This window comes from Lepus europaeus, chromosome 22 (assembly GCF_033115175.1).
Source record: "Lepus europaeus isolate LE1 chromosome 22, mLepTim1.pri, whole genome shotgun sequence".
In the NCBI taxonomy this organism is placed as follows: Eukaryota; Metazoa; Chordata; class Mammalia; order Lagomorpha; family Leporidae; genus Lepus; species Lepus europaeus.
The window spans coordinates 1,831,654-1,852,106 of NC_084848.1; the positions used below are offsets into that span (position 1 = coordinate 1,831,654).

Consider the following 20,453-nt stretch of genomic DNA (forward strand, 5'->3'; position numbering starts at 1 on the left):
CTGGCACACCTACCTGCCACACTGCTGCATCTAGATGGAGGCCATAGACCGCCGTGGTGGTGCTGGCTCACCCACCTGCCACACTGCCACGTGTGTGAGCGTGCTAGGTGGGGGCCATAGACCGCCGTGGCTCTGGGCACATGTTCTTCACACCAGACCAGTGCCTCCTCTCACTTTGGGGTGCATGTCTTCCAGCCTGTGTCACAGGTTGTAGCTTCAGACTGTGCGTTCCTTCTGACTGCCGCGCTTCCTTACTTCGTCCTGTCAGATCACGTGTGTGCGCGCATGCGTGTGCTCCGTGGTGCTCATATGACACAGACATCTCAGGACTGTGCCTGTTGTTCAGTGCTGCCTGACTGTGGCTTAGTTGTTGTGGTTTCTTTTACACAGTCTTCTCGTCTTACAACCCTTTGAAATCATAGCAGCCATTCTTAGTGCACGCTGGCGTGAGAACAGGCCGTGTGGTATAAGAACAGGCCGTGTGCACGCTGGCATTGAGAACAGGCCATGGTGGGGTTTGGCCCATGGCTGTGTTCTGCTGGCTTCTGACCGTATCGGCTGTTGGTGCTGCAGAACTTGTGCTGGTGACATTGGAGCAGCAGCCTCAGCTGCAGGTTCCACTGTGCTCGGCTGAGGCCGGCCTCGTGCGAGCACTGCTTGGTGCTTCAAGGATGTTGGCTTCAGTGTCCTTGTTTCCACTCCTGGGACTGCCCTTGTGGGACCTGCCGTCATGCTGAGGGAGAGCGCCGAGTGTCCACCGACGTGGGCTCCCAGCCCACGGCTGCTGAGCTGTTGGTGCCTTCTGGCTTCTGTCCTGGGTGGGCCTCTGCAAGGCCTTGCTGCCTGGGTGTCCCCTGGGGTGTGGAGCAGAAGGCGGGCTGAGGGGAGCAGGGAGAAGAGTGACGGAACCTGAGGGGAGGTCGGGGGTGGGGTTCGTGGCCTCTCCTGGCAGCTGACACCTGAGTTGGTGAAATTTGAGAGAGGGGCCCCTCTGCTGAGTTTGTCAAGGTCTCAGTGTGGGGTAACAGGGTTAGACAGCGCCTGGTGCATTCTGGGTGGGCAGGTTGATGGGGCCCCACCACCACCAAACATGTGTCACTCTCGTGGCTCCAGGCCCGCCTGCCAAGGCTTCATTTTGGTGCGAGGGATCGCAGGGTTCTCTTCCTGTGACCCTGTCGGACCAAGCTTGGAGAAACAGTGGCGTAATGTGTGCGTGAGTGCTGGTGCCTCTGTCAGACTCTGTGCAGTAACTCGAAACCGTCTCCCTGACATCACCCCACAAACTAAATAATGCATGACACAGCCCACGAACGAAGCTGTGTGTTGGCCCACGAGTGTGGTTGCTGCCGGTGCACGCAGCTCAGAGCAGGGGAGTGGGCTCTTTAGCCTGTGGGGGCCAGTGAGCCCTAGGGGGTTGGCAGGTATCCCCGGATCGCCCAGCCAGTGAGAGGCAGAACTGGAGAGGCCCTAGTGGCCTGTGCTGCCCAGTAGGCCCAGCCGTTCCACAGGCAGCTCTGTCTTTGCCTTTCTAGCTGAGTGTCTGTGGCCACACGACATCACCCTTCCTGCTTTGCAGGCTCGTCCTCTGACTCGCTCCCACGGGTCACTGCAGGCAGGCTTCTCAGAGGTGCGGAATGGGTTTGGTGCTCAGCAGGTGAGAACAGCCGGCTGCTTTGTTCCGCAGCTGTTTCTCTGATCGAGGCTGTCTGAAGAACACCATGCAGACCCACACGTTAGCCGAGGACGAGGACGTGCAGCGGGACCTGGAGAACAGCCTGCAGGTCGAGGCCTACGAGAGGAGGATCCGCAGGCTGGCGCAGGAGAAGCTGGAGCTGAGCCGGAAGCTGCAAGGTACGTGCTGGGCGGCCCCGTGGGCGGGGGCTGCGTGTCCACAGCCGTGCTCTGTGGCCTCCGCACTCACACTGTGCCCTCCCTCAGAGTCCACCCAGACCGTGCAGTCTCTTCACGGCTCCACTCGGGCCCTGAGCAGTTCCAGCCGAGACAAAGAAATCAAAAAGCTCAACGAAGAGATTGAACGTCTGAGGAGTAAGGTAGCAGGTAAGACCCCAGGGAAGGCGGTCTAAGGACGAGGCAGCAGAGCAGCCCTGAGGCCTCGCGGCTCTTCTGCTCCTGGCCATGACCTCCTTGGTGGACGTTGGCATAGTGCATTTCATCAGGTGGAGCAGCCCCAAACCCTGAAGCTCTAGCAAAGCTGCTTGGAGTTCTGGTACTTGATTGTATTTAAAATTATTCCCCCCAGTTGGCTAGGCTCAGTTCCTACTATTTCCTTGCTTTTTAAATTTGTTCGAGATTTATTTATAGGGGCTGGTAGTATGGCATGGCAGGTAAAGCCACTGCCTGGGGTGCCAGCATCCCATATTGGCACCCATTCTAGTCCCAGCTGCTCCACTTCTGATCCGTCTCCTCGCTAATGTACCGGGGAAAGATCGTCCAAGTGCTTGGGCCTCTGCTCCCACGTGGGAGACCTGGAGGAAGCTCCTGGCTTTGGACTGGCTCGTCTCCACTGTGGCCATCTGGGGAGTGAGCCAGCGGATGGAAGCTATTTTTCTGTCTCTGCCTTTTTGTCTCTCTCTCTGTAACTGTGCCTTTCAAATAAATAAATAAATCTTTTTAAAATATTTATTTATTTAATTAAAAGGCAGAGTTAGAGAGAATCTTCCATCTGCTGGTTCACTCCCTAAATGGCCACAACAGCTAGGGCTGGGCCAGGCCTGGCCGAAGTCAGGAGCCAGGAGCTTCATCCAGGTCTTCAAAGTGGGTGCGAAGGCCTAAGCACTTGGGCCGTGTTCCGCTGCTTTCCAAGGCCATTGTCAGGCAGCTGGATAGGAAATGGAGCAGCCAGGAGTTGAGCTGGTGCCCATATGGATGCCAGCAGCACAGGCAGTGGCTTTACCCACGACACCACAGCACTGACCCCAGTCTCGACTGTTTTATCCACAAACTTTCAGAACATCTGGTGCTTCCCTGTCTCTGTAGCCAGAGCCTTCACCAGTGGGGTGGGCTGTCCAGTGTTTGAAGTGCTAAGCCTGTGCCGTCTCCTGTGGAGGTCCCTGGGTACCAAGAGTTCCAGAGACTCCAGTGATGTTTAAGCTTCACCCTCTCCAAGTCACACCTTGAATTTGCTGCCTCTCCGGAAAAAGGCTTTGAAAGAACCAGTTACTCTCACACTTAACGTGAGAGGGGCCCGCACCGGGCCAGCTGCAGCATGGAGAGCCACGCAGGAGAGGGGTGTCCTGCCAGGCCTCAGAAGCCGTGGGCACTGGGCACGTGGCAGCCTGGTCAGCTCTGAGCTCAGCACACTGTTTAGTAGTTCCAGTAGTTCCCTGGCACTGAGGCCATGCGCCAGGTTAGCACGTGAAGTCGTCTGGGCAAAGCAGCACGATGGTCTCTCTGTGCCCAGATTCGAGCAGGCTGGAGCGGCAGCTGGAGGACACAGTCTCGCTTCGCCAGGAGCACGAGGACTGCACGCAGCGGCTGAAGGGCCTGGAGAAGCAGTGCCGCACGGCACGGCAGGAGAAGGAGGACCTGCACAAGGTACCCGGGGCTGGGTGTGCGTCAGGTTGCATCCCTGCAGACCTCCAGAGACCTCAGCACCCTCACCCAGGGATGATCCCTGTGCTGTGGCCAGTGCCCTGGCTGCTGCTGGCACCTGCTTGACTGGCATTATCGGTCTGCACCCCAGCCCTGCAGAGGGAGCAGGACCCCTACCCCCATTCTCGGAGGGGGGCAGCAGGAATTGGAGGCTGATGCAGCGCCCACAGAGCCACGCCGGCTGGTCTGAGTGCCTGTCCTCCCATCCCACCCCGGCCTCCTGCAGCAGCCTCCCTGGAGGGGCTTCTTAGTGAGGACAGGCAGCCGTGACCGCTGAGGCCCTGCAGCCGGTGGGAACTTGATTCCAGTGAGATACGGCAGGTTACATGCTCAGTGCCACTTCAGAAAGGAAATGAAGTTAAAAGACACATCTGTTTTGGTGCAAAAACATTTTTGAAATCCTTGCCTGTGAGGGTTGTTAAAAAGTTCACAGAAAATGCATATTATAGGAAAAACTTCATGAATTTCATTTTTTTGCACTGAAGTTAACTTGCCTTTTCATTCCATTTTCCACTAATATTTTGAATGTTCTTCATGTTAGAACCACAGTCATACCCTATTTTCTTTTTTTTTTTTTTTTTTTTATTAATTTATTTGAAACTCTGAGTTACAGAAAGAGAGGGAGAGACAGAGAGAGAGCCTCCATCCACTGGCTCACTCCCCAGATGGCTGCAGTGGCCAAGGGTGAGTCAGGCCGAAGCCAGGGGCTTCATCTGGGTCTCCCACGTGGGTGCAGGGGCCCGGTCACTCGTGCCATCTTCCACAGCTTCCCCAGGCCATTAGCTGGGAGCTGGACTGGAAGAGGAGCAGCAGGGACACGTGGGATGCCGGTGCCACAGGCGGCGACTCCGCCTGCCACACACAGCCCTGTTTCCTGCAGCGCACTCATTTCCACTTCGCCCTCAACTTGTGGTTCATGATCTGTTCTCTGAAGTGAGAGGGGCTTCAAGCCCACAGTTTCTGAAGTTTGTCTGTGCTGGGTCTAGAGTATGGGTGGGGATGTGTGGCATCGCCCCAGGCCTCACGGGGATCCTTCCCTGCTGCCTTGGGGGAGCTGCTCTGCCAGTTTGCTCCAGATGCCAGACCAGCAGTGACAGGGACTGAACAGCTGGATGGTGGACCCAGTGGGCTGCAGTCTCTGCTGAGGACCTGGCTCTCACTTTGAGAATTTGCACATTTGGGCATCTGCACATACGTGTGCTCTGATTCTGCTGTGTGTAACCGATTCGTGCTCGTCCGTGTGGTTGTGCAGCTGAGACAGTGGTGCAGGTCCTGGTTGGAGTGCTCCGGGCTGTGTGGAGGGCAGGGTGGAGGGCCTTCCCCAGGGTTATCAGGGCTGTAAGTTAACCCCACAGCTAGAGCTGTCCTTCACGGGAGACAGCTGCCGTTCTTTCTGTCCAGCAACTGGTAGAAGCGTCAGAGCGGCTGAAATCCCAGGCCAAAGAACTCAGAGATGCGCATCAGCAGCGGAAGCTGGCCCTGCAGGAGTTCTCCGAGCTCAACGAGCGCATGGCGGAACTCCGCTCCCAGAAGCAGAAGGTGTCCCGGCAGCTGCGGGACCGAGAGGAGGAGGTGGAGGTGGCCATGCAGAAGATGGACTCGCTGCGGCAGGAGATGCGCAAGTCCGAGAAGCTCAGGAAAGAGGTAGCCTTTCAGCCAGCAGGCTGCCCGGGGTCCCACATGCTGCGCGAAGCCACGTAAATGGACCTGCCAGGCAGTTAGTTTTAGGTCTCGACCCCCGTGTCTGTGAAGTTGCTGAGATTCCAACTAATTTTGAAAATTCCCCTTTAAAGCAAAAGGACAGTATCTGAGTGGTGATGCGCGATGCCATGGCCTCGCAAGTGTGGCACTGAGGAAGGCTTGGCTCCTGGCTGGGCACTTGAGAGGACCTGCTGCCCTGGGCGTTCTGAGCACCCTGCGGTCCGCGGGTGAGGGGCTCCAGACAGTGCCTGATTCCAGAGGTGCTTGAGAAAGCCGGCGCGGTCGAAGGCCTGAAGGTCTTGTTCCTCCTAGGTCTGGGTCTCTCCTCATCATGCCTCAGGACGCCTGTTTATTTTCTTCTTAGCTTATTTTGCTAGCCAGACATATTGGTAGTACAGTCAAGTACAGCTAAGTTAGTGAAACCCCTGATTGCGGACTGCCACTGCAGGTACTGATGAAATGGCCTGGGGTCTGGGTTTCCTGTAAGTGACGTGGGAGTGGGCTCAGCTCCGGCCGCTGCCAGAGCCACCTGTCCGGCAGCCGGGCCTCGGGCCACTGCTCTCCTTCCCATGGACGTTGAGCAGCGTTCTGCAGGTACCAGCAGTGCCTGCGCTCAGGAATCAGCGTCCGGTCTTGAAATGTAGCCTCGGATTCTCAGTTTACGTTAGAGCTTGCTGCATCACCACCAGCCGTGCGGTGAAGCCCGGAATTGTGCTTCCCAGCTTTCCTGGTGGTGGTCCTGTGTGTGTCGGGTGAGGCCGTGCTCGCTCTGTGTTAATGAACCGTGGGTCTTTTGTAGCTGGAGGCTCAGCTCGAAGACGCCGTCGCCGAGGCCTCCAAGGAACGCAAGCTTCGTGAGCACAGCGAGAGCTTCTCCAAGCAGATGGAGAGCGAGCTGGAGGCCCTCAAGGTAGCGCACGGTCGGGGCCCGCACTCTCACCCCTCAGGGTAGCGCACGGTCGGGGCCTCGCCCCACCCCGCTGACTGGTCATCGCTGGACGGCACAGGGAGGCCCCGGCTGGCAGCAGAGCTTGCAGAGCCTCCATGCTAGCTTTCCTTTCAAAACCGAGCGCACTTCTTTCCTCCCTGTGTACCAGTTCCAGGCCGTTCACGGTCATCCTGGTAAGCTAACATCTACGCCTCAACTGTGGTCTGGTTTTCTAAGCTCAGCTGTGTCCAGTTCTGGAAAAGCTCTGTAGTCAAGCCCACGTCCTGTGCTGACGGTGGAGACCGGGAAGGGAACCGAGAGGGCTGTGTATGGGCTTGGGCGAGGGGTCACTGTGGCCCCTGACAAGTGGCTCTGTGAAGTGGACGTGCTAGGGCCTCTCTCTGCCACTCAGTGACCCTGTCATCTCCCCCTGGTGCAGGCTGCTCGCCACTGGCCCCCCTGCATGCCTGCGGCTGAGCCTCCCTCCTTCCCTCGCTCTCTGCTCTCAGCAGCCAGTGAGCGTGTCGGCACCCGGGCTCCTGCCTGTGCCCTTGCCGCCTGTCCCGGGGCTAAGACCTTCCCGGCCTGACACCTCCTCCATAAGTCACGCCTCACAGATGCCTTCCCTAACCGTCTCCCTCACTCCCCACCCGCAAACTTGATCGCACTGCCTCATCTCCGTGCCAGTTGTGCCAGTGACCTCCCTGCACCACGATTGCAGAGCCCTTGGTGTCACCAGAAGGGAGCGTGACACCTCAGCCCTCAGGAGGACATCGTCACACGGAAGAGTGGATGCCAACTCGGGCAGTGTGGCACAGAGCGCCCCTGCGAGGCAGACCCCGCCTCCCCCTGCAGTCTGCTGCACAGCTGTTAGCAGGGCCCCGGGGTCCTGGGGACGCCGAGGCTGGGTGTGGCCTGGGGCAGCGCAGAGCCCGCCAACGTGTCTCCTCTCTGTCCAGGGGAAGCAGGGCGGCCGGGGGCCGGGGGCGGCCCTGGAACATCAGCAGGAGATCTCCAAAATCAAGTCTGAGCTGGAGAAGAAAGTCTTGTTTTATGAAGAGGAATTGGTCCGGCGCGAGGCCTCGCACGTGCTGGAGGTGAAGAGCGTGAAGAAGGAGGTGCATGACTCAGAGAGCCAGCAGCTGGCCCTGCAGAAGGAGATCCTGATGCTGAAAGACAAGCTGGAAAAGGCAAAACGGGAACGGTGAGTTTCCAGGAGCCCCTGGCGGGAGGGGAGAGCCATGACGGGCAGGAGCCGCGCTGAAGCTTCAGCCGCGTCTCCCCTCACCCCACAGGCATACTGAGATGGAGGAGGCGGTGGGCACCATCAGAGACAAGTATGAGCGGGAAAGAGCGATGCTGGTCGATGAAAACAAGAAGTTAACAGCTGAGAATGAAAAGGTGCTTTCAGTGTAGACGTCCAGTGTTTGCTTCAAGTACTGAGTTTGTAATTGAAGTAATGTGCTTGGTCTTTGGAACGGGATTTCAGGCAGCTGACAGCTGCTAGCGACCTGGAGTCCGGGGCTCCGTCTCCACTCGGTTTCTGTTTGTGGGGAAGTGGCTCGGCCGAAGTCCTGTCCTGAACCGACTGCCGCTGTCTCGATTTTAATGGGGCTGTCCTATTAAAGGATGCCAAATTAATGGGTTTTGTGGTGAAATTGTTTAATTTCAGCTTTGTTCCTTTGTGGACAAACTCACGGCTCAAAACAGACAGCTGGAGGGCGAGCTGCAGGACCTGGCCTCCAAGAAGGAGTCCGCCGCGCACTGGGAAGCCCAGATCGCAGAAATCATTCAGTGGTATGTCTGCGCCGTGCCCAGGGCAGGGTGCAGGGCCGGCCGCCGTCTCCCCAGATCCCTGAGGGCATCACCGGGGCCAGCGGAGCTGTGCTGTCCACGCCGCCCTCTTGCCCTCAGGTGGAGGTGGACGCCTGGTGCCCAGGAGACTGGGGAGAGCGGCGACGGCAGAGAGCGCCATCTTGCCTGACTGAGGCAGTGTCTCACCCTCCTGCAGGGTCAGCGACGAGAAGGACGCCCGGGGCTACCTTCAGGCTCTGGCTTCTAAGATGGCGGAGGAGCTCGAGGCTCTGCGGAGCTCCAGCCTGGGGACCAGGACACTGGTAGGTTTTGCTCCGAAGCCGGCGTTTGTGTTGCCCACATCCGCCCTGATGGGTTTGTCGTCCAGCACGAGGCCATGTTTGAGGGCATCCCAGGTGCTCCTGCGCGGCGAGGCCTGCATATGACCCCTGACGCTGAGTCCACTTGGAAGGGTCTGCCTCTGGCCAGCTGCCAGGAGGGCACGGCTTCCTCTGAAAGCGCCGTGGAGCACGGGCAAGCAGAATCTCAGATGAGCAGGAGGAGCCCGGCGCAGTGGGTGGACCGTCCAGGCTCACTCGGCAGCCTGACCTGTGCGCCTTCACCACAGGCCAGATGCCTGTTGTCGCCATCTTTCCAGGGCCAGTTTGCCCTTTAAATCTGATGTAAGGCGGGGGGTTGGTGCCATCAGGGCGTCCGTGTCCTCTGCGGCAGTGCCGGGGTCCAGTCCTTGCTCCGTGCGCCCCCGGCAGGCCGCAGGCGACGGCCTCCTTCCCACCTTGGACTGATGACTGTGAAACGCCTCCCCCAGTTTCCTTCTCATGGCGCAGGGGCAGCTCCGCAGCGGGGAGAATGTGGCCCATTCTGCTGGTGTCACTGTTGTCCCGTCATGCCAGGCCATTACTGATTTGAAAGGCAGAGTGACGGAGAGTGAGAAATCTTGCATCTGCTGCTTCACTTCCAAATGACCACAGCACCCAAGACTAGGCCAGGCCAAAGCCAGAAGCCAGGAACTCCATCCCAGCCCAAGTACTTGGGCCATCTTCTGCTGCTTTCCCAGCTGCATTAGCAGGAAACTGGATTGGAACCAGAGCAACTGGGACTCGAACCAGCCCTCTGAAGGGGGATGCCAGTGTCACAGTGGCAGTTTAAGCCACGACGCCATAATGCCAGCCTCAGCTTTTTTTTAGAACCTAGGAACAAACGATGATGACACAGCAAAATGTTGAGGCTGGCCTTGTGGTGCAGTGGCTTGGCCGCTGCGTGTGACCCCAGCATCCCTCATGGGCGCCAGTTCGAGTCCTGGCTGCTTTACTTCTGATCCAGCTCTAATGCACGTGGGGAAATAAAATAGCCTCAATACCCAGGTCCCTGCTCCCCATCTGGGAGACCCGGATGGGGTCCTGGCCATTGTGGCCGTTTGAGGAGCAAATTGGTCATTGGAAGATGCTTTCTGTCTCGCCTTGTCTTGCCGCTCTGCCACTAAATGTGCAAATCTTTAAAACAAATAATACAGTACGAGATCTTACAGATTAGCGTTAGTTTTTTGCGAATAGTTTATATATATATGAGTACGTTTGTAACGTCTAACCCCGTCTGAAGGACCCGCTCTGGAAAGTGCGGCGCAGTCAGAAGCTGGACATGTCTGCACGGCTGGAGCTGCAGTCGGCGCTTGAGGCAGAGATCCGGGCCAAGCAGCTCGTGCAGGAGGAGCTGAGGAAGGTCAAAGACGCAAATCTCTCCTTCGAGAGGTACTGGTGTGGGTCTGACGCGGGACAGCTGAACCCTGCCTCCTTTGTCCGGAAAACAGGCACAGCCCAGCTCACGGTGGGCAGGGCGCCATGAGGACAGGAGGGGGCTTGAGAAGGGTGTGGCTTCTGCTGCCAGTGTGCTTGGTGTTCCCCAGAGAAAATGAGCGTGGCTGGGCGCCTGGTTGTTTGTGTCCCCTGTGCTGGGCGACAAGACTCACAGCCGCACTCTGTGGCTTCCTGTCCACCTCAGCGCTCTTAGCGTTGGCAGCGCAGAAGTTTGCTAAGTGAAAGTTAATATTTAGAAATGGAGGCAGAAGATGGCATGCCTCTGAGAAGCTTCCCTGAGTCGAAGTGGCAGCAGTGGCAAGTTCCTGTGACAAGTTCAGCAAGAGCTTGTGGGGTGTGGCGCGTGCAGGTGCTGTTCCGGCTGCCCTGCGGGGTACAGGCAGGGCACGCTGCTGGGTGGTGGGGGCAGAACTAAAATTCTTTTAGTTTGGGGCTAAGAAAACTAATAATGACAGATATTGGTCACGCTCCTTCTGCAGTGGGGACTGCCGTGACCCCACCTTGTCATGTCAGGCACACTCTCTTGTCCCCTGACCAGCGTGCAGGGGCTTGGGAGGTAGGGTCCCTGGCCAGTGTCACCCACTGACGGTGGCAGCACCCAGCTCCGGCTGCTCGCCTCCACTCACCTGGCGCCACTCTGCTCTCACAGCCCGCATGCCCCAGCATCAGTGTCCCCTGGGCCCTACACCCTCGGGGGACACAGGGATGCCAGGCACTCGGAGGGCTACCCTAGCCCGAGTCTCCTGGCCGCGTGCCAGAGCCACGCTGGAGCATTTGTTACTGTGGGATCTCTACTGTCCTGGGCGCCAGTGAGAAGCCCCCCACCCCTCACAGCCGTTCACTTTGTATTTTAGCAAACTGAAGGACTCTGAAGCCAAAAACAGGGAATTACTAGAAGAGATGGAAAATTTGAAGAAAAAGATGGAAGAAAAATTCAGAGCAGACACTGGTAATTTAAAATGACAAGCTTTAAAGTGCAAGATTTCTTCTCAGATTTGCTTTTCAGCTGGGAGTGCACTTGGGTGATTCTGAAGGCGACGTTTGAAACCGTGCAGCGGGCACGAGTCTGCGTGCCCTCCGTGCTGGGGGTTGTGGCATTGTTGGGCTGTTTCCTGGCTTCGCCATCACCGCAGGGCCTCCCAGCCGTGTGCACGGAACCTCCGTGTGTTTCAAGTGGGATTGTCAGGTCGGAGGGCAAGCGGGCGCAAGGTGTGCCAGGGGCCGATGGATTCCTGCCGCGCAGTGGGAGGGCGCCTGCCCCACCGCTCAGCTGGGAGGTCTGGCTTTTGCCAATCTGAATAAGTGAGAAATCGCATCCCAGTGCAGGCTTATCTGTGTTTCTTACGCGAGGTTGAGCGCTTCCTCGTGTGTTTAAGGCGATTTGTGTTTTCTTCTGTGAGTTATGTATTTGTATCTTTTGCCTGTTTGTAAGAACCCGTGTTAGTTTTTGGAAGGTATTTTATATATTAGAGGTTAAAGCCTTTTGATTATTTCTTAGTTTATCTTCACTTGTTTAGTTTTTTTTTCCTAGTGAAGTGTTTTGTCAGGCTTTCCCCCCCTTAGTCGTGGGAAGCCATCCCCTCCCCAAGCTGTGCAGGGGCTCACGCCTGGCTTCCGGCCACCTGCGTGGTGCCGGTGCTCAGGTTAGACGGCTGACCCCTTTGGAGTGCGCGAATGTGTAGCTTGAGCAGTAGCTGTATCCGTCCAGCTGCATCTCTCTGTTCATGGTTAGCAGACCTCCCTTACCTCCACCACACATGGCTCCGACACACACGTGACCGTGGCGTGTGAGAGGTGGCCATGAGCTCACTAGAGCCCAGCAGAGGCTCCTGCTCCGCGCTTGGCCAGGATCCCATCAGAGCCCTCTGTCCGCGCAGTAGGGGAGCTGACGTGGGTGACGCTGAGTCGTCTTCCCAGGAGTGCTGGGACTCAGGTGCACCGTTCTGTTTCTTGTAGGGCTCAAACTTCCAGACTTTCAGGATGCTATTTTTGAATATTTCAACACTGCACCTCTTGCACATGACCTGACGTTCAGAGTAAGTAAACTGAGATAAATTAGAAGTAGTATAACAGCCCCTGACCATGCACCAGTGAGTGGACATCTGTTTAGCTTGATGTCCTGCCGACCCCGTCACGGACGTGGGACGTCAGCTGCAAGGTTAGGGACACCTGAGGCCTTTGCTGCTCCCGAAGAGGCTTCCTCCGCTCTCACGAGGTAACAGTCGGTGACGGAAGTGTTGGGTGTCTCCGGGGAGGAATCTGCACAGGCCTCCGGCAGAGGAGTGAGTGTTTCCGGGAAATGTTTGGAGTAGCACGATTCAGTCGTGTCGTCATGTCCATGGCTTGTTCGGGTTTTGTCCCTGGTCTCACGATTGGTGGGGAAGGGTGAGTTATGAGATGAACTCGGCACTGAGCACCTGGCCAGGACCCTGGCACCGGCGTCCGACGTGGCACCTGCCAACAGAGCAGGTCCTGGTCCTGCTCCCACCCTCTGCTGTCTGCTGTTGGCGGCTCCAGGAGGCCACATGGGCGCTCCATGGTGTCTGACATGGCGTGGAGAGGCCCAGAGCAGCACCCACCGGCAGCCAGCAGGAGTCGGGGTTCCGAGAGCACACCACACGGTGGGGGCTGCCGCTGGGGGGCTTCTTGTTCCAACTTTTTTTATTTAGGAAACTTGGACGCTGTAGCACAGGGAGCACACTGGTGCTTCTGTCTCACTGCACACACAGACCCACGTCCCCTGAGCTGTCCGACAGTGACGGCATGCATAAGGCCAAGGGCACTCCCTCAGCTCAGCACACTGCTGCTGTCATGGGGGGGGGAGGGCACTGACCCTGTGCCACCCTCACCCCGTGAGCCCCTTCAAAGCAGGGTCTCTCCAGTCAGAGATGATCTCACTGCTCGCTCTTCCTAGCTCGCTCCCCCACTTTTTGTTTTATTTGTTTGAAAGGCAGAGTTGGAGAGGCAGGGCTTCCATCTGCTGGTTCACTCCCCAGATGGCCTCCATCTGGGTCTCCCATGAGCCATCTTCCACTGCCTTCCCAGGTGTATTAGCAGGGAGCTGCATCAGAAGTGGAGCAGCCGGGTCTCCAGCCGGTGCTCATACAGGATGCTGGCATCGTAGATGGTGGCTTTGCCAGCTGTGCTGCGGGGCCGGCCCCACGTTTCTTTCATCTCCAATACTGTCCTGCCTCTCCCCTCGTCTGTGACGTTGATACTTTTCGAGTGTCCAGACCAACTGTCTGGTGGAGCAGCTGTGGCCTGGAGCTGTCTGATGTTCCCTGCTGATGCCGTGTTGGGTGCACGGCTGGGTGCCAGGTCCGGGCAGGGCCCTGAGACCAGAGTGCCTACGCTGCGATTGCTGTTGGGTTGAGACAGTGGCGCCAGACTTGTCTGTGTCATCAGTGGGGCAGCCAGCAGGTGTCCGTGCAGTCCCCCTCTCGGGGACCGGCATCATCCACCATCCTGGCCCAGACCAGGTTCCAAGCAGGTTGGCAAGGCCAGCAGCCATTTTGGGCACACAGTGTCGACCACCTCTTGCCAAAATGTGGTTTTGTTTTTTGTTTTTGTTTTTGTTTTTAATCTTAATTGGTGGGTGGACGTTGGGCGCAGTGGTTACGATGCCGCATCCCCTAACCAGGTGCCTGGGTTCAAGTCCTGACTCTACTTCTGATTCCAGCTCCTGCTACTGCACACTGCCGGAGGCAGCAGGCAAAGGCTGCCACCCACATGGAGATCTGGCTTGAGGTTCTGGCTCCCTGTTTTGACCTGGGGGCAGTGAACCAACAAATGGAAATCTCTGTGTCTCTGCCTTTCAAATACATGAATAAAAAATTACAAAAGGAAGAAAGCATTAATTAAGAGATAAGCAAAATTTTCGACCTTTGTCTCTTTGCTGGAGTCCACTTTAAGGCGCGAGTGTGTTTACTCTGACGAACCCCTGGCTGCAGAGCTGGCCGCCTTCCCTGTGCCTGCAGGAAGTGAGCACAGGTAGCAGAGGCCCAGAGCTCGTGACAGCACCGAGTGGCCCTGGGTGAGGAGAGCGTGGCCGTCGTGGCCCGCCCCTCCTTCCTGCCCCTGATCCCGGGGGCAGGTGGGGCCAGCTCTGGGTCTGCTCCACGTGGCCCGGTCAGCCGGAACAGGGCTTGAGGCCGAGGCCGCGCCGGTGTCTGTGTGCCAGGGCGCCGCGTGGCCCGTGACTGCTTTGTTCCTCCTGTCTCTCCTCCTCGTCCCTGACTTCTGCCAGCCTTCTGGGAGAAGTGCGTGACTGCCGTGGCGCCTCCCCCACTCCCTCCCCTGTTGGCAGACAGCTTGTTACCCCTGCTCTTCCACAACTGGTCCTTTCAGTTAACTCACCGAGTGACTGGAACCAGTGGGACTTTCCCGTGGCTAAGATTGCATACTTGATGCTCTGCTCCTTCGTCTGCACATGCAGACCTGAGCTCATCTAACGAGCCTTATCTGCGGGGCACATTTGCTTACATATTTTAGCTTTGACAATAACTGAGCAAGCCTTTCCCGCGTGATTTGTTTACGAGTTGTTGCACTCAGTGCACAGCTGTGGGCGTGTCTCCTGTGCTCCTTCTCTGGCTGCCCGCCCCACAGCTGATGGGAAGTGGGGATCAGCTGCGGCTCACTGGGGGTTCTGTTGTGGGTCCCGAAGCACAGCCGCCCCGCCCACCAGAGTAAACACAGTTGGCTTGATGAGGAAAGTTTATTCTCAGGAATGCGTAGTAAACAATAATTAATTTGTGGCAACAACACAAAACATGGCCATGAGGCACGAGAGCTTCAGGGGGTTCTGCCCAGGTGAGCCTCTCCTTCGTCCTCACACTGCCAGGTTGAGGTAAAATCACGGAAGAATCAGGTCACGTGCCCCAGTGCTGGCTCCCCTGCGTGGGCGTGCCCAGGGCAGGAGAGCTGGGGGTAGGGTGCGGGCCTGGGACTCGGGCTCCCGGGGAGTGGAGCAGGTGTGGACTGCACGGGACCGTGTGCGCCTTTGTTTTGCAGAGCAGCTCAGCCAGTGAGCAGGAAGCGCAGGCTGCAAAGCCAGAGCCCTCGCCCTCACCCTCGCCCTCTGTGGCCACCAGCACCGAGCAGCAGGAGGTAAGGTGGTGCTGCCTTGGGGAGCAAAGACCCTGTCCCCCAGCCTGCAGCGGGAGCCTCGCCCTTCAGCACAAATGTTGCTAGCAGCCCGTTGTAGAGAGGGGAGTCCTACGCCGAGGTGCACACGCTCACCTCCTGCCTGTCTCCTAGGACCTGGCGCGACCGCCACAAAGGCTGCCTGCCGTGCCGCTGCCCACCACGCCGGCCCTCGCCCTGGCTGGACCAAAGGTAGGGCCTCGTGCGTCATTCAGAAAGATCAGAAAATAACCGATGTGAAGAAGACAGAGTGTTCTGGATACAGTAGGATCTCGCGCCCTGTGCCAAGCTGGTCTGGGTCGGTGGCGGCCTGGGAGCCTGTGTTGGCGTCACCACACCTCCCCAGCCATCCACACAGCCTGTGCTCATGCTGAGGGTGTCGCTCCACGGTTCTGAGCCTTGTCATTTTGGCCCTGCAGTTGGCACGGGCAGGCCTCCCTGATTCTGTGTCATGGCCTTGCGTTCCGTGGCCCCCTTTGTGTTTGGTGTAGACAGCACAGAGCGCTCAGTTCACAGTGGTGACAAGGAGGTGTGCCCAGCCCTCCTGACTGACTCCGAGCCCACGTGGCAAGGGCTCTCTGATGCCGCTGTTGGTGTGGCCCTGACGTCTGCCTGGTTCCCGCTGAGGAACAAGTGAGGTTCATTTAAGATGAACTGGCCTTTGGCTTTTGGACTTAAGAGCCTTCAAGAGTCAGGGACCACATCGAGAGGTTCGTCCTACGTTTTGTGAACCTATTCGATACCCAGGCTCTGCTGGGGTGTTGCACGGCACAGCTGTGACCGGCCCAGCCACTACCCGTGCCCCTCCCTGGGTGTTAGGTCGCCCACTCCTCGCTTCTTCCCAGCGATCTCACACCTGTGTCACGCTGATTGCATTGTGGGACTCACGCCCTGCCCTGTGTTGGTCTCTGGTCCGTGGATTGCGGTGCTGGGGCCTGCCAAGCTTTTCCTGTTGGGAGCACTTCCGTGCAGGGCTGCTCGGAGGGCAGCTGGCCCCAGCGTAGTCTGTCTTGGGGAGCTTATGCCAGAGTCAGCCCCGCCTCCCAGGGCCGCGGCTCAGCCCACCTGTGTCTCTGAAGCGAGCAAAGGTGGATGTGTTCTGGCCTACACGCCCTAGGAGGTTCCAGGCTCATGTGGCGAGGCCTCAGGGGACCGTGTGCTGCTCAGCCGTGCTCACCTCTGTTCTTGGCCTCTTCCCCAGCCCAAGGCCCACCAGTTCAGCATCAAGTCCTTCTCCAGCCCCACACAATGCAGCCACTGCACCTCCCTGATGGTCGGGCTCATTCGCCAGGGCTACGCCTGCGAGGGTGAGTGTCCGGCCTCGCCTCCCCGCCGGCCTGGAGCAGCAGGGAAGAGACGGGGTTTACACAGTCCAGGGCCGAGCACCGTCGCTTCCCCTCTGCTGGGGACTGGCCAGGTGCGCTGGCCTGCAGCCCTGTGGGTGAGGCTGTACACGGGGGGCTGGCCCGAGGCAGTGGTGGTGAGGGTCAGCCTGCGGCCACCCCTGGGCTGTGCAGAAGCCGCCTTCGTGGTTTTCTTGGTTCTCCGTGTGATAGCAGGAGCATTTTCCTTTCAACTCGTAAGCACTGGGTTGCTTGCCAGGACCCTGGTCTATACACACGGCAGGCCTGGGAGACTGGGGATCTGCCTGTGTGGGATGGCCTTCCTATAAGCCAGGTGGACGTCCATGCAGCACCAGATCGCTGGGCTTCTGGGGTTGTGGTGACGCTGCCCTGGGCACGTCCCAAGGGTCACATGTGTCTTTCTGTCCTTCCCAGTGTGTTCCTTTGCGTGCCACGTCTCCTGCAGAGACAGCGCCCCCCAGGTGTGCCCCATCCCTCCCGAGCAGTCCAAGAGGCCTCTTGGCGTGGACGTACAGAGGGGCATAGGAACAGCCTACAAGGGCTACGTCAAGGTAAGAGGGCTGCAGCCTTCCAGTTGGTGGCCCCTTCCACTCAGTCCTCAGTGTCCCGGGGTAGTGGCTGAGGACCACCCCACTGCTCTTGAAGCCGGTGCCTGTGCCAGGTGACCTGGGGTGCTCCTGGGAGGCAGGGAGTCCTGAGGACCGGAACCCACTGGGTGCCCCTCCCCCCCGGCTGGTCAGGTGTCCAGGGTCAGGTGGGGTGGGAGGACTGCAAGGCTCCTGTCCACTGTGACCCAGCTGCTGGTGGACTCGACACACGGAGCCTTCCCCAGATACAGCCCTAGCCGCCGGGACGTGCGCAGCAGCCAGAGGCAGGCGGTGAGCTGGGCCCTGCGGCCTCCACTGCCGCTGCCCTGGCCCAGCGGAGCGTGGTCGCTGTGCGTCTCTAGGTCCCAAAGCCCAGCGGGGTGAAGAAGGGCTGGCAGCGGGCGTACGCGGTGGTGTGTGACTGCAAGCTCTTCCTGTACGACCTGCCTGAGGGGAAGTCCACCCAGCCCGGGGTCATCGCCAGCCAGGTCCTGGACCTCAGGTGTGTGTGTCGGGGTGCTGGCCTGGGCTCTGGCTGGGATCCCACTAGATGTCGGCAGCTGTTATGGAGAGTTGGTTGCTTGGTGACCCTCAACCTCATCGACACCTTCACCTCCTTAATTACTGTGGAGCCCAAACACGGGACAGGTTTAGTTACTACTGAGAGGCTGTGAGCGTCACTGCTTTGGCTGTTTGTGCATTGGAAAGATTGCTGGGGTGGGTGTTGTCTGCGTCTGGGACACCCACGTCCCGTATCGGGAGTGCCTGGGATCAAGTCCCACCTTGGGTTTTTATCTAGGCTCTGCTAATGCGCACCTTCGAGACAGCTTGTGGGGGACCCAGATGGACGCCCTGGCTCCTGGCTTCAACCTAGCCCACCCCAGTTATTGCAGGCGTTGGGAGAGTGAGCCAGAGGATGGAAGATCTCTCTGTTTCTCTGCCTTTCAAATAAATGAAAAATAAATAAACTAGGAAAAAATTGCCAGATAGACGACATTTAGCGTGCGATCTGTGCCCAGGAACAGCAGGAACTTGGCAGAGGCACAGCCTGTGCCGGAAGCCTGGCGCCAGGGCTGAGCGTCAGACCCGTGCGAGAGTGGCCCTGCACCCGCGTCTCTGTCCTCAGACAGTGTCTGTGACACCGGCAGGGACCCCACTGCCCACGCAGAGGGCTGGGCTGAAGGTCAAGCCAGTTACTGGAGACACACTACACACAGTTCACACAGGCAGTCCATACGTGAAGGACGCGCTGCACACAGTACACACAGGCCGTCCGTACGTGAGGGACGCGCTGCACACAGTACACACAGGCCGTCCGTACGTGAGGGACGCGCTGCACACAGTACACACAGGCCGTCCGTACGTGAGGGCCACTTTGTGTCGTCAGCCCAGTGCCACATGGCCTGGCCCAGAGACCCAGTTTCCAGCATTTTCTTGGGAGCAGGAGTGCCAGGCAGGCATCCCCCAGGACTGCAAGAGCCAATGGCGCGTCAGCCGCAAAGTGACGCTGTCCGCTTCTGTGGCCCTGGCCTGGCATGGGCTCAAGTGTAGCGCCGTCTGGGGCAGAGCCTGCTCTGTGACAGACACAGAGCCCAGGGTTGACCTGTGGTAAGTGCAGGCCACACTTTGCTGTGGGACTTGGGCACATTATAGTGTAACACCGGCATGGGAGTGCCCACCCCTCCAAGATATTGGTGCCTTTGCCGGAGCCCTGGGCTGCAGAGGGGCTGCCCTTGGGGGTGGACGTGCCCTTCCTGGCAGGCACCATGCTGGCAAAGGGTGGGGCCAGGCCATGCCCATCTGCACGGGGCTCTAAATAGTTTTTTTCTTGTCAGAGACGAAGAGTTTTCCGTGAGCTCAGTCCTGGCCTCAGATGTCATCCACGCCACGCGCCGAGACGTCCCGTGTATATTCAGGGTAGGACTGTCTGATTGTTTCTCCAGTCGCTAAAAGAAAATCCCATGGTTAAAATACAGGGAGTCTGGGTGCCTGCCTCCCCCACAGTCCGGCTGCCAGCCTACGCCTGCCCGGCTCCACAGCCTGCTCTTCACCCGACCTTTGGAGCTCGTGTCCACGTGGCCTAGGTCTATCAGCACCAAGAGCAGCTTCTTGGTGGTCAGCCGTGACTGTCCCACTTCATGTCCTTTGCCTAGCACCAGTCGCCCGAGATAGGAAAGGGCCGGAGACACACGCAGACCTTGTTTCGTGGTGTTTCCATTGCTGGAGTCTGTGTGCCAGGGAGCTCCCAGGAGCTGAAGAAGACATCCCAGGCTCTGCTGGGCACTGTTCTAGACACACCAGCCACCCCGGGCCTCTGCTGGGCACTGTTCTAGACACACCAGACACCCCGGGCCTCTGCTGGGCACTGTTCTAGACACACCAGACACCCCGGGCCTCTGCTGGGCACTGTTCTAGACACACCAGACACCCCGGGCCTCTGCTGGGCACTGTTCTAGACACACCAGACACCCCGGGCCTCTGCTGGGCACTGTTCTAGACACACCAGACACCCCGGGCCTCTGCTGGGCACTGTTCTAGACACACCAGACACCCCGGGCCTCTGCTGGGCACTGTTCTAGACACACCAGAACCACTCCCTGCCCAGTCACATCGCTGTTAAAGGGCTGTCCTCATGCTGCAGTCATGGGCGCCTTGTGGGACTGAAGCCTTCCAGGCGTCCAGGGCGGGGGTGGGGGGTCTCTTGGATCCTGTTCTCCCGGCACACGTTCTGATAATCTACTTTTTAATTATAATTAGTCAAGAAAGCCTGAGTTTGGCAAGAGCAGAATTAACTGCAACCTTGAGCAGGAAGGGGTGTGCAGAGGTGGTCGTGTTCCGCCCTCCTGTTGACTGCCCTGGGAGCCACCACATGCGGGCGCTGTGCTGTCCACCTGGCCCAGCGCAGAGGGGCCCTGGGACCAAGCCTGGGCTCTGCTTGGTTTGACAGCTGCTCTCTGTTCTTGTCTGTCTCCCACCGTGAAGGTGACGGCCTCTCTCTTAGGTACGCCTTCCAAGACCAGCTCCCTGCTCATTCTGACAGAGAACGAGAACGAGAAGAGGAAGTGGGTGGGGATTCTAGAAGGACTGCAGTCCATCCTCCATAAAAACCGGCTGAGGAACCAGGTGGTACACGTCCCGCAGGAAGCCTACGACAGCTCGCTGCCGCTCATCAAGGCTGTGCTGGCGGCGGCCATCGTGGGTAGGTCCCCAGCACGCATCCAGCCAGGTGTTGGGCAGGGGGGTCTCCGAGGTGCTGCCCTTGAACTCGTCGACAAGCTCCTCCGTGCATCTTTGTCATCTTCCTATCCCCGGCAGATGGAGACCGGATAGCAGTTGGCCTGGAAGAGGGACTGTACGTCATTGAGGTCACCCGAGACGGTGAGTGCGGCCCAGCGAGGCCACGGCCGGGTGCATGTCCCCGTGTCACACAGGGAAAGGCCTTCAGTGGCCAGCCCACAGTTGATGTCCACAAGGAGAGGACGGACGGGTG

At 58.5% G+C, this 20,453-nt stretch overlaps 1 protein-coding gene across 6 annotated transcripts in view; it reads left to right on the forward strand.

Annotated features, from left to right (window-relative positions):
- The window catches only part of CDC42BPB (CDC42 binding protein kinase beta), a 99,998-nt gene that overhangs the window by 68,606 nt on the left and 10,939 nt on the right, over window positions 1-20,453 (forward strand). For all 6 annotated transcript variants that reach the window (XR_009864793.1, XR_009864792.1, XM_062181144.1 and 3 more), the window contains exons 10-29: window positions 1,685-1,851; window positions 1,939-2,058; window positions 3,422-3,555; window positions 5,014-5,256; window positions 6,113-6,223; window positions 7,201-7,445; window positions 7,537-7,642; window positions 7,914-8,038; window positions 8,253-8,358; window positions 9,656-9,804; window positions 10,725-10,819; window positions 11,827-11,906; window positions 14,881-14,976; window positions 15,127-15,204; window positions 16,214-16,319; window positions 16,791-16,927; window positions 17,326-17,465; window positions 18,799-18,880; window positions 19,946-20,162; window positions 20,279-20,341. Coding sequence is in view for 4 of the 6 variants with exons in the window: in XM_062181144.1 (XP_062037128.1) it covers window positions 1,685-1,851; window positions 1,939-2,058; window positions 3,422-3,555; window positions 5,014-5,256; window positions 6,113-6,223; window positions 7,201-7,445; window positions 7,537-7,642; window positions 7,914-8,038; window positions 8,253-8,358; window positions 9,656-9,804; window positions 10,725-10,819; window positions 11,827-11,906; window positions 14,881-14,976; window positions 15,127-15,204; window positions 16,214-16,319; window positions 16,791-16,927; window positions 17,326-17,465; window positions 18,799-18,880; window positions 19,946-20,162; window positions 20,279-20,341 (2,600 nt within the window). In the remaining 2 variants the exon portion in view is untranslated. The remainder of the gene's footprint in view (window positions 1-1,684; window positions 1,852-1,938; window positions 2,059-3,421; window positions 3,556-5,013; window positions 5,257-6,112; window positions 6,224-7,200; window positions 7,446-7,536; window positions 7,643-7,913; window positions 8,039-8,252; window positions 8,359-9,655; window positions 9,805-10,724; window positions 10,820-11,826; window positions 11,907-14,880; window positions 14,977-15,126; window positions 15,205-16,213; window positions 16,320-16,790; window positions 16,928-17,325; window positions 17,466-18,798; window positions 18,881-19,945; window positions 20,163-20,278; window positions 20,342-20,453) is intronic.